The sequence below is a fragment of the Kogia breviceps genome, chromosome 6, assembly GCF_026419965.1.
Source record: "Kogia breviceps isolate mKogBre1 chromosome 6, mKogBre1 haplotype 1, whole genome shotgun sequence".
In the NCBI taxonomy this organism is placed as follows: domain Eukaryota; kingdom Metazoa; phylum Chordata; class Mammalia; order Artiodactyla; family Physeteridae; genus Kogia; species Kogia breviceps.
This window is the reverse complement of record NC_081315.1, coordinates 45,387,519-45,400,348: the sequence shown is the minus strand read 5'-3', so window position 1 is coordinate 45,400,348 and position 12,830 is coordinate 45,387,519. Positions and strand designations below refer to the sequence as shown.

Genomic DNA, 12,830 nt, shown 5'->3' with positions numbered 1-12,830 from the left:
ATAGTAATACAGATTTTCTTTTTAAATGTCCCAGTGTATAGGAGAGTACAGCTAGGATAAAAGAAGACTGTTACAGCATTGCTGTACTTCAACATAGCAATCCAACATACCCATATGAGGCGCTGTCCCCAAATTACAAACATCTGACTCGTAAACATCCTAAACATATACTGGTCCACTAGAATAAATCACTGTTATATTTACCAGGCTAAGCATTTTAAGTTCCTTAAAATATTTATCACTTGTCTGCCGTTAACATCTGAATGTGAAAACTGCTAAAACCACTTAAAATCTTAGAGTCTTTCATTCCTTTACATGTATTGCAATGAGGATCATTCTTAGTTAAAATGAGGATCAAATTTAAAAAGAGATGTAAGAGCACTTTGGCAGGCATTAAAATGTAACAATGAAAGACGTTACCAAATTGGATCACAAGGCACTTTCATACTCCCAAACAGAGCATACTGCCTCGAGACTTTTAAGGCAGAATACTTCCAACATTTTGGTGTTGGTGGTGAATCCTATAAGGGCATCTCAAAGTTTGGTTACAGATGGCAAATGTTCCTGGCTTTGAGGTTACAGTTTTGATGCTGGGATCCAGTCTTACTACTTTTTCAGCACAATCTTTAATTGCAAAAGTAGATTAGGGTTCTGTGAACAACAAATTTAAATTGCTACTGTTTGTTTTCTGACAGAGGAAGACACTGTAAGTACTGCCTCAGAAGAGGTGGGCGGCCCCACAGCACTGCACAGTATCACTGGGTCAGGTACAGCATATACATTATTGAATTTTAAATGTTCTTTTGATACTGAAAATCTAATATATAACAGTTTAAAAAGTTACAGGGAAGATCTCTATTATGTATTATCCCAAATGCCTCATTATACCTGAGTGGTAGAGAATATGGTAGGGAGTAAAGAAAATGTCTATTCCAACTTCTTTTTTTAAGTTAATTAATTAATTAACTTAATTTTTGGCTGTGTTGGGTCTTCGTTGCTGCGCACAGGCTTTCTCTAGTTGCGGCGAGCCGGAGCTACTCTCCGTTGCGCTGCGCGGGCTTCTCATCGCAGTGGCTTCTCTTGTTGCAGAGAATGGGCTCTAGGTGTGCGGCCTTCAGTAGTTGCGGAGCACGGGCTTCAGTAGTTATGGCTCGCGGGCTCTAGAACGTAGGCTCAGTAGTTGTGGCGCACGGGCTTAGTTGCTCCGCGGCATGTGGGATCTTCCCGGACCAGGGCTCGAACCGGTGTCCCCTGCAGGCAGATTCTTAACCACTGCCCCACCAGGGAAGTCCCTATTCCCACTTCTTACTAAAAAAATCTGTAAATACAGAGACTCTCCATATTCATAAATATCCAATGAAGAATACCTATTGATGAAAAGCAGCTAAATTATTCTCACTAATATTGGGGATTAGTCTGCCTTATAATTTAAAAAAATATTTTGTTTGCATATGAATATATGAAAACAATTGATCCTTATACTGAAATTCTCAGTGCTTTACATCAATCCAGGTTGTTTTAAATGAATGATATTCAAATACAGGATGTATCTAAAAATTTGAATAATTGTAACTCATGTCGATTCATAGGTAATAATATTCCTTTAGAAGATGCTAAAAGTCAATTACAGATTATAACAGTGAGCAACACAGAGGCTGGAAAACACTGGTGTGACAATGAGGTCAGAGCACTTATAAACATATGGTCTGACGAAAAAATTAAGCAAATGCTTGAAGGGGCCACAAGAAACAAAGAAATATTTGAGGAAATTGCCAGAAGACTAATGCAGTTTGGAATAGACAGAGACTGGAAACAATGTCGTACCAAATACAAAAATTTAAAATATGAATACAGAGTTTTACAAAAGAAAAATGGCAACCCTCAAGGAAAAATGAGATTTTATGAAGAAGTTGATGGCCTCCTAAGACAACCATCTCTCAGAACTGCCAAATGGAAACATGGTAACCTTGGAATTGACCCTTTCAAAATGAAAATACTATAAACTTTCCTCTTTGCATTTAATTTAGCAAGAAATTCTTCAATAATAAATTCCTAACACTATTTTATGTTCAAATGACCCCCTAAATTATTATAAATCACATACCTAATATAAGTCAAGAATTTCAATGTCTTTTCAAATCTTGTACCAAAATATTCCTAATTCTTAAACTCATTCTTCATCTGTCCAACTGCTTAAATGTTCTAACTTTAGTGTACTTGAATGCTTGAAGACTAATGTAAGATTAATGTATTTTAGACGATGTCATATAATGATTCTTCTATGTTCTCATTTAAGAATTATTTGAAAGTCATACCAAAAACCCAAGAACTTTGAGAATCAAGAGAAAAGCACATGAAGACGGTAAGAGTCTGAGAAATGCCAACTTTTTCCACACTGAGAAAAAGTTCTGTAGCTTGTTCCTGATCAGAGATGTTTATTCCTGTCCTTGACAAATTAGACTATATTGTTTATGAGCTGCATGAGAGCAAAAAATGCTGAAAAATGATTTCTTTCATAGCTTATTAAGAGTGAAAGTAAGAAAGTAAACAGAAACTTTCCCAGATTAGAAATTTCTGCACAACTATGCATTTATCATGAGCCTTCAAATTACACTTTTCAGTGATTGCTATTAGAAGACTAGGTTGTAAAAGGAAACCCCCTCACAAACTAGTAAGTTCTGAATTTTGGTTTTCTCCAAAGGTAGCCAGCGATGGCTGTAACATTTTAGTATTGATAATTCTACAAATAAGCCAAACACAAAAGCCAGCTAATTATGGAGCTGTAATTCCAAACTGACCCATTATAAGTATCAGAAAAGGTAACATAATATAGTATAGCATAGAGAAGAAAAACGGAGAATATAAGAAAAAGCACTGGTCTGAGACTCAGAAAACCTGAGTTCTAGTCTCCCTTTACCCGAAAAATTCAACACAGAGCAAATGACTGCATCTCTCTGGATCTCTAAGATGATCCAACTTTAACATAGATTTATAATTTATCGAATTGTTTTGAGTTCACATAAATAGTTAAAGAGCTCAGTTTTTACAAAGTGAAGACATCTACGGAACTACTACTCAAGTCAAGATATAAAACATTACCAGCACCCTAGAGGCCCCCCTTCATCATTAATCATCCTTTTAGCCCCCATAACTGTTATCAATATTCTGACTTCCATCACCACAGATTAGTTTTAGAATCATACAGTATGTTCTTTTTCTTTAGTATGTATTTTTTTATGTCAAGCTTCTTTTACGCAACATTGTGACAGTCATCCATGATTTAACTTGTAGCAGGAGTTTGTTCTTTTTTATTGCTGTAGAAGTTTCCATTATAGGAACATACATCCCACTACCTTTTTTTTTTTTTTTTTTTTTTTTTTTTTTTGCGGTACGCGGGCCTCTCACTGCTGTGGCCTCTCCCGTTGCGGAGCACAGGCTCCGGACGTGCAGGCTCAGCGGCCATGGCTCACGCGCCCAGCCGCTCCATGGCATGTGGGATCTTCCTGGACCGGGGCACGAACCCGTGTCCCCTGCATCGGCAGGCAGACGCTCAACCACTACGCCACCAGGGAAGCCCCCCAGTACCTTCTTTATCCAATGTTTCCAAATTGGGGCTACTATGAATAATGCTGCTATAAAAATTCTTGTGCATGTCTCCCAATAAACATATGTATGCATCTCTGTGGCATATACATCCAAGAGTAATATGCAGGGTAACTGGGTATGCATATATCCAGGCACTATCCTAAGCACTTTATATATTAACGCATTTAATCCCTACTGCAGCCCTATGAGGTATAGGTGTTATCATCATCCCCAATTTACAGAGGAGGAAATGGAGGCATAAAGAAGTCTGTGCTGTTGCTCCATTGCCTCTCTGTGAGGGGGCAGGGACCACATCAGCCCGGTGTAGTACAGTATTCCTAGTGTCTATCACAGTGCCTGGCATACACACAGGAAGAGCTCAACAAATATATTTTTAAAAATAAATTTATTTTATTTTTATTTTTGGCTGTGTTGGGTCTTCGTTGCTGCTCACGGGCTTTCTCTAGCTGCGGTGAGCAGGGGCTACTCTTCGTTGCGGTGCATGGGCTTCTCATTGCAGTGGCTTCTCTTGTTGTGGAGCACAGGCTCTCGGCACACAGGCTTCAGTAGTTGTGGCTCGCAGGCTCTAGAGCACAGGCTCAGTAGTTGTGGCACACGGGCTTAGTTGCTCCCCAGCATGTGGGATCTTCCCGGACCAGGGCTCGAACCCGTGTCCCCTGCATTGGCAGGTGGATTCTTAACCACTGTGCCACCAGGGAAGCCCAACAAATATTTATTGAATAAAGTATTAGAGAATAGCAGGAATCCACTGCCCCCAGCCCTGCCAACAATGCTTATACCTCAAGTGAGCTGAAGATTTTATTCTCCATTTTTTGACATAAATTACAAATCAGCCAAGTTGCCCCATGTTTGCCTTCATGGATATGCTACTGAAAAGGGAAACTGCTAAGGATTAACCACCCAAAAGTATCATTCCCAATACACATGTATTGGGAATGTATTGAATTTGTGCACTGGACCTTAAAAATACATAAGTCTAGCCCAACGGGTAAGAAACCAGACTCAGAAATTAAGGAGACTTGACCAAGATCAAACTGTTACTAGCAAAGTTGGGACTAGATTTCAAGTCTTATGTTAAAGAGGCTGTTCCCAATACTCACCAGAATGACAAAGCAGTAGTACTTTAAGACCCTTTTGGGGATAAGTCACTTTTCCAACTAAGGGAGTATAAAACACTATAGGAATGTAACATGTTTGGTCATTATTTCTAAGAGGTAAAAATCAAAAAAGTTAACTCCAGCCTTAATATGCAACTCAAAGCAAGTTCTCTGATAATCTACTCCTGTGTTCTCCAACAAACTAATTGAAGATAACTGGGAACTAATTCCCCAGGTTAGTCTGAGTGCATCTCTCTATCTCGCAAGTGCCTTTCTAGTGATACGTTATATACTCTGTTTGCAGAACCAGCGGCAGTATCTCTTAAGAAAACTGCTCCTGAGATCACTGCAAATCAGTTTCCTCAAAGAACAACAGAACCAAAAGATTGTACAGAATGTTTTTGCAGTCAGGAGACCCCCTACGTGACCCAACTTCATCAGGTAAATATCATAAATTTTTAGAAAAAGTATGAAAATGTTTATCAGTTGTAGGGTTCAATTCCTAACCCAGGGAAATGATAATTCACTGAAAGGCATTTCCATCTCCTAACTAACCAAGGAAAGGCTAACTAGTTGATTCATGGGATAAATCTATGAAATTTTAGTAATTCCTTTTATGGAATCTTCAAATATGTCCATGTCATTCTAGCCTCTATAAAATGTGACTGTGGTTCAAAGATGAAGATTTCTGATCTGTGAAGGGGGTGTGTGATTTGTCCAGAACTCTGCAAACCACTGAACTAATATTTTTAGGGCTGAAAAAGCACTTGGGGATTATATGAATCTGGCATGAACAAGCATGCACACAGTTTTACAGCTGAAGAGGACAACTAGTTAGTTTAACATAGAAAAGTCCCCCTGACAGAAAGTAGAGCTATGGTATAAATCTGCAAATAGCCAGACTACTAAAAAGAAGTACTTCTGGACGAACCCATCTGAATTAAGCATCCAGGACATGACTGTCTAGTAATTGATACTCCATTTGTTTTTATATATAAAATACATAACATTACAACTTTCAGGTGTTCTGTTATCCCTGACACTAAATGTCTATGCCTAAGACAAAAACAGAACCAAATACAATGCAAAAGTGATAGAAATTTCACCTTCTAGATTCCATGTCTTAGGAAGAAAACGTGTAAGGGATAAATCCCTTCATCAAAAATGGGGGAAAAAAATCAATTGAACCTTGTTGCTGTTGTTTTAAAACTAGCCATTGAGTGGAGGAGGGTGAGGAGGTAGATAGAGCCTTCTGCAACAAACCACCACTTGCCTGTGTACACTGTATATAACTAACTCTACGTTAAACTATAACAGCCTATCTAGGCTTCTAATTTTGACATTCCTTGATTCAATGCCATATAAAAACATTTTTTGTTAGTTTATTTTATTGAAGTATAGTTTATTTACAATGTTGGGTTAACTTCTGCTGTACAGCAGAGTGATTCAGTTATACATATACATACATTCTTTTTCATATTATTTTCCGTTATTGGTACCACAGGATATGGAATATCGTTCCCTGTGCTATACAGTAGGACCTTGTTGTTTAACCATTCCATTAAAAACATTATTTCTTAACCTTCGACCCCTACTTACGAGCTTAGAGAAGCAGAAGATTTTATCTTCTAGGCATAAAGAAGATTCATATTCTTAGAATCAGAATCAGTTTCCCTAAAGGGTGAGGATTTTTGCTAATTTAAAATTTTGAATTGGATAGGATTATGGGCAAGAACCAGCCCTCTCAATGACCCTTAATGATTCTATGTCTACACAAGGAAAATTTAAATAGTTTTCCATTAACATCTTTCTTCCCCAGAAGCTACTGTTTATTTTGCCACTGTTATTGAAAATATCACAAGGTCAATTTTCAATACTACAGTTTAACAAATACATGCTCCATCAAATAAGCAGCCTGATAGAATCCATTTAATTTTCTCTGTCATCATGTAGTAATCACATTTTTACTGCCCTTACCTTGTATTATCTAATCTCATAATTCTTTCACTTAAAAGTCACTGCAGAAAAGTGCATGTAGTTAGGAATAAAGTTATTCATTAAAAAAAAAAATCACCCCCCTCTTCTTTACACACACATTTAAAGAGGAGATCTTGGGATGAACTTTCTGAGTTATTTTAGCTAAAAAATAAATAGTTAAAAAAAAAATTCAACGTCAGTTCATTTCTTTCTCACAGTCCACCAGGCAACTCTAAAGATCCCTTGTTTTTTATACCTCTTCCCATGACAGAATATCCACAATAACTTCTCCAAAGAATGTTATAAACTAATGTTGCTCTGGACTACCATATGAATAGCTTTTAGTTTTTCCTTGGATTATATATAATCCTCTCAATAATGTAAATGTATTTAAAAATAAGATTTCTATTATGGTTAACCCACAATTATCCAAGATTAGAGTAAGTCAAACTAGAAATATTCTTTTTGATTCATCCCAGATTCTAAGTTACTCTCAGCTCTTAGTAAACAGGGAGTACACAAGATGTGAAACTCAAACTCAAGTATTCACGACCCTGAGAAAAGCAAAGAGACTACTTCTAATTTAAGTTTGGTGAGGGAAAGCTAATGATTTGGAATGCATTTATACATATTGCTCTCATACTGCCCATAAGCGTTATTGCCAAGTTCCTTAACTGTTCTATAAGTTGTTGCTGAGGTATTGCCTTATGGAAACTTTGTAATACGTTCAGTGATAATGCCAAACTTAGGTTTATATTTCTTAAGGAAATTGTTTATATCAACATTCAGTTAGTTCAGTTAGTAGGAAATGGAAAGATCACAGAAGCAGTTATTTTTTAACTCAAAGGATCTATCAGTTTTTCAAAATCAATGTGTATCTTGTCAGACAGGAACTACTCTCCTCTCCCTCTTTTAAACAGGGGAGTTATTTTGGCATTTCCTTACTACCAACCTTTTCATTCGTTATCTAAAACGTTTACCAATGAATTTTTTGCAGATGCACTCTTCCCTGCGATTGGGTTATTTTCTGTTAATTCAGATGAGATCTAGAACCGGTAGTTCCTTATGAACAGCAAACTAATTCAGCTTCCCCGGGTTTGAATCCCTAAGTTCCCACAGCTATGCCTACGTTCAAATACACAATCTGCCCAGTAGCTCTGCCCTAGCAAACAAAAGCTTGTGGTGGCTGCAGGCTCCGCGCGAAACCTCAAGGTGTATTGTAGGTCCTGGACCAGCAGTCACCCCACACAAGCCTATCACAAGAACAGCTCCAGGCTCTGGGAGACTAAAACCCGCAAGCAGTCAAGAAAGAACCCCGACTGGGCTAGTCCAAGCGAATCGGAGCCTTATAAACTGGCCAGACCAAGGAGGGGTGCACAACACCGGAAGAGAGGGGAGAGCCCCTAAAGAGCATGAAGACTTGCGGGGGACAGGCTGAAATCCAGGGAGGCAAAATAGCCCCCGCGCACTCCTTCGCAATCGGTGGACGCCACAGGCAGGTACCCGTCCAGGTAAGAGAGAGATCCGGCCTCCGGTCCTCAAGCGCCCGCGAGATCGCCAACTCCGGCCGCGGGAAGCGGCTCGGGCAGATGGAGAAGCACACGCGCCGCCATCCCCACCCCTCACCCAGTCGCTCACCGGTGCTGCAGCCCCACGAGTCCCAGAGTGATCACATGCGGCACATCTAGCTGCGTGGGCCACTCTCCTGAGGCGATGCATCCGAACACGCCACATTCCTCTCGGATCCCCAACTCCTCCAGCTCCATGTCGCCGCCGAAAGCACGTGGAGGGACTCGCCGCTGCGGCAGGGGTCTAAGCGCCAACCAGTTGTTCGTTCGGCCTGTAAGCCTCAGAAGCTCGGGCCAGCTGCAGCTGCCTCCTAACCAGCGGCTCGACCCTTGCTACTGCGGCGGCGCGTGCTTTCCCTAAGTGAGAGTGATTAGCTCGCCCAGCTCCACCCTGCCCCGCCCCTACAGGCCCACCAATGAGCGAGGACGGAGGGAGAGGCTCCGCGACTGAGGGGCGGGGTCAAAGGCCCTGTGGGGGTGGAGCTAGCCCTCCACCGGAGCCCTGGGGGAAGATCATTTTTCTGCACGTGAAAATCTCCGTTATTTTCCAACACGCAAGACTGAGATGATGAGACTAGCGGGGTTAACGTCATTTATCTCCTAGAGGATGTAAATTTTGTATTTCCCTCCACACATTCTTTCCCCCCGGCCGTCACTACTTGGTATGCTCCAACCTCTGAGCCACTCTCGCTGCCGAGGAGGGGGCCAAGTCAGCCAGCCGCTGTAGGGTGGGGAGGGGCCGCCAGTGCGCGCCACTTTTCCTCTTTCCTGGAACTGCGCCCGCGCAGGGCGGGGCACGGTCTGAGTCGCTGCGCCTGCGCGGCGGGAAGCCTCGCGGGAGGCGCTAGCTCCCGGAGTCCAAGTTCCTCTCGATCCGCAGAGACCCCTGAGGTTCCGTCATCGCGGTGGTGTTCGAAGAGACCGCGAGGGGGCACTCTGGGTTACGTGGCCCCGGCGGGGGCGTGTCTGTGGGCCGTGCCTCCCTTCCCCGCCCCGTGAGCCTCTCTGATCACTCCTCTTTTCCAGAGTCCTGCCTCTCTTCCTAGAGCTGCTGCTGCTTCCAGACCACTCCGGATAATGGCGACAGCCGAGGGTGAGTAACAGGCGTCCCCAGGACTTGGGACTCCCTGCCATCCACGATCTTCCTGCCCCTCTGCCTTGAGCTCGAGGGTTCACGCCGGCACGTGCGCGCTCCGCGGCCCCGACGGCAGCCTTCCCCGGGCGCCGGTCTCCCTGCACCCGCCCCTCTAGGCCACTGGCGGGCACGTGGCCCAGGCGCTGCTGAGCGGTGCGTCGGAAACAAAGCGCTCCCGGGCCTCCGAACTTTCTGAAACCTACAGAACTGCTTTGGGATGGGGAAAAGGCGCAAAGGGTCTTTAGGAAGAGAAATGGCCAGGGGTTGGAGAAGTGCTTGGAAATCGCGTTTGCAATCAATAGATATTGCAAAACAATCGCGGGAGCATCTAGTGTTGACTCTTGAAACCAAAGTCTTTCTGCTGTTAGGCTAATAATAACCTGCTATTCCAGAAAGTTAATAATTGAACCTTCTGAAAAACTTGCTATTTTCTGTGCAGATTTTGTGTGTGTTTTTAGCCTTTTTATGCCAGTGATGGCTTTGGAGAGTTACAAAACCAGGGAAAAATTTCCTTCCTTCACTTTGCACTTATTATATTACATATTTATATAATCATTTTGGCCACTCGTGATTAGGATCCTCAGGAAAGATCGTTTGTGCTATTTTTACTGTAAAACGTTGTCCCCCAGCCCCCATACCCTATTTCTAAACTTACGGTGAACCAAATTCCTTGTGTTGGTCGGTCACTACATTCTCTTCCACAAAGAAAAATTAAATTTAGGTAAAAAACTATAGACTAAACAAAATGGTCCTGATAACAAGTAACAACTCCATAAAATCAATGCATTAGACCAGAATTTTCCCTGCCATTCCTCTAAACTGATAGATCTCTAAAATCTTTGCTCTTCCACTTCCTTCCATCTTGCATTTTTTTTTTGGCAGGTTAATTTTTCCAAATTTTCACTTTATGGTTTCTAGATGGCACTTCATTGCCCAAAAATGTTCTCTGGCAGTGCAAAAGCTGTTGAAATCCAGTCTGAAGAACTTTTCATTCACATTCTGCATACTGCTTCCTTCCTACCTCTTCAACCCTTACTTAGGTTTTTCTCTCTTACGAATCCTAAGCCTACATTCCAGGCAGGTTAATTCACCAAGTTAACTCTTCTCTATGTTTGTTTTTGCTGTTTCTTCTAGAACAGTGCTGTCTAATAGAAATATAATGTGACACTATATGTAACTTTGTTTACTAGCCGCCACACTTTAAAAAGTAAAAAGGAACAGGTGAAATGATTTTTAATATATTTTATTTAACCCAATATATACAAAGTAGTATTTCAACATGTAATCAATATAAAAAATTGTGATTTTTGCAAACCTTTTTTTCATATTTGAAATTCACTGTGTATTTTACGCTTAACTTACATCATCTTAATTTGGAGTAGCCACGTTTCAAGTATTTCATAGCCACATGTGGCTAGTGACTACCTTATTGGACAGCACAGTCCTAGATGTTCTTACCTCTTTGTGGAAGTTCTGTACTTTTCAATACTCTTAAATGTCAGCTCTATGAATTATTCTAAGTCCTCATCAATCTCTTCTGAATTCATCTATGAATTTGTAGCAGGCATTTTGGCACTTATAGCAAATGTCTCCTATGATGTTATGTTATTTCTATCCATTAGTTGAAATTCCTACCCTGTTTAAAAATTAAGTAATAAATACCGATTCAGGGAATTCCCTAGCGGTCCAGTGGTTAGGACTCCTTGTTTGCATTGCAGGGGGCACAGGTTCAATCCCTGGTTGGGGAACTAAGATCCCACAAGCCACACGGCGAGGTCATATGTAAATAAATAAATAAATACATACGTACATAGCAATTCAAATAACTCGAGAGAGAGGAGCAGTAGGTACAAATTATCTAACCCAGGCAACATCTTAACTTTCCCTTCTTTTATCCCCCATATTATATCAATTGTTATAAAAACTTTTACCTTTTAAATATCTTGAGTCTTACCCAACTGCTTTTTCTTTAGACCAGGACATTTCTTGCCTGGATTGCTGCCACAGTATCGTAAGTGGTCTCTCAGTCTCTAGTTTTCTTCCACCCACCCCTTCCTCATTTCATTCTCCACACATCAGCCGTAATCGTCTTTCTATATAGAAACTTGTCATTTTACTGAAGTACTTAAAAACTTAACAGTTGTTCCTAGGATAAAGTGTAAACTCAATCAGCATGGCTTGTGAGACCCGAAGGGTGAGTAGTGAAATGGAAGGGAAGGAAACTGTTTCAGGCTTAGGGAAGAGCATGTTAGAAGCCTGAGAGGAGGATATAGAGATGCAGTTACAAAGTTGGAGTTCTAGGAAGGGGATAGAGAAATCTGAATTTGGAGCCCTGAGCTGGGACTCCATTCTTGGAAGGACCTTTTAAACCTTGTCAGTGAATCAAGACATTACAATAAGAGGATGGGAATTCATCCTCTGAATTAGGTACCCTGCAGTGGCAACTGTTAAACTGAATTGTAACTGTTTTGTTTAATCGTTACCTTCATTAACTGGTGATGTGACCCCTGCCCAATTCCTCAGGCTTATCTCCTGCCTCCCCTTTCTACTCCTTAGCTGCTACCAGCTCCCCACCCCTTCGCCCCCAGCAGCAATGTACGCACACAGTGCTCCAAACATACTGAAGTTCTGCCAGGTGCTCTTTCATCCCCTGGTCTTTTTCACCACCACTCTCTACCCCTTGCCGTCTTCCAGCTAAATTTTGACTATTCCTCAGATCTCAGCCTAATCCCCACTTTGCTCTAGACTTCCTTCTTTGACGTCTAGACATCAGAGGTTAGGTTAAGTGATCCCGCTACGAACCTGTGATCCCATAGTCTGTGTATTTCTCACATTATACTTATTATGGTGTTTAATTTCAGCTTCCCTCAGACTCCAGTCACTTGAGAGCAGGAACTCGGTTTACTGGTACACCCCTAGTACCTGGCACATGGACACTAAAAAATGCAGATACTGAGAATGAGTCGATATTCTGGGAGAATGAGGGGTGATTTCTCCTCTTGGAAATTTTAAGTTCTTAAATATCTATTATCTCTGATCTTCATCGAAATCATTCTTTCTAATGACCCAAGTCTACTTTTCTTTAGGTCTGATGACCTGCATCAAAATTGGATTCTCTTGTCCTTCCTTCTCACAGTTTTCTATAGCTGTTAGTGAGGAGAGGGGATCAAGGATGGGGGGGTGCTTCCAAATGGGCTAACTTCAGTGGGTGGAGGTGCCCCCTCTTGCACATTAACTTGAAATCAAGAAACACATCTGACTGAACTTTCCCATTTTGCCTGCCATGGAAAGCAGAAGATGGGAAAAATACAGCATTTTTTTCCCTGCAAGCTAGTTTAGTTATTGTATTGTGAGAACTTATATGAAACTACTCATGTTGTTGCATTAGTTTTAATGTTTTTTAACTAATTCTACTTCAGTTCTGCTGTGGGAGAGGCAGGTTGATAG

The 12,830-nt window shown here is 41.3% G+C and overlaps 2 protein-coding genes across 4 annotated transcripts in view; one reads left to right on the top strand and one right to left on the bottom strand.

The window, feature by feature from the left end:
• PPAT (phosphoribosyl pyrophosphate amidotransferase) overlaps window positions 1–8,645 on the bottom strand; it is a 38,386-nt gene extending 29,741 nt beyond the window's left edge. Inside the window, exon 1 of the mRNA XM_059067759.2 lies at window positions 8,319–8,645. Coding sequence (XP_058923742.1) covers window positions 8,319–8,446 — 128 coding nt within the window. The 5' untranslated portion in view covers window positions 8,447–8,645. The remainder of the gene's footprint in view (window positions 1–8,318) is intronic.
• PAICS (phosphoribosylaminoimidazole carboxylase and phosphoribosylaminoimidazolesuccinocarboxamide synthase) overlaps window positions 1–12,830 on the top strand; it is a 52,868-nt gene that overhangs the window by 12,977 nt on the left and 27,061 nt on the right. Inside the window, exons 4-8 of one of the 3 annotated variants that reach the window (XM_059067756.2) lie at window positions 696–767; window positions 1,590–1,961; window positions 2,297–2,362; window positions 5,008–5,144; window positions 9,275–9,341. In XM_059067756.2, the coding sequence (XP_058923739.1) occupies window positions 696–767; window positions 1,590–1,961; window positions 2,297–2,362; window positions 5,008–5,144; window positions 9,275–9,341 (714 nt within the window). The remainder of the gene's footprint in view (window positions 1–695; window positions 768–1,589; window positions 1,962–2,296; window positions 2,363–5,007; window positions 5,145–9,274; window positions 9,342–12,830) is intronic. The other 2 variants (XM_067035770.1, XM_067035771.1) reach the window with 2 other exon arrangements.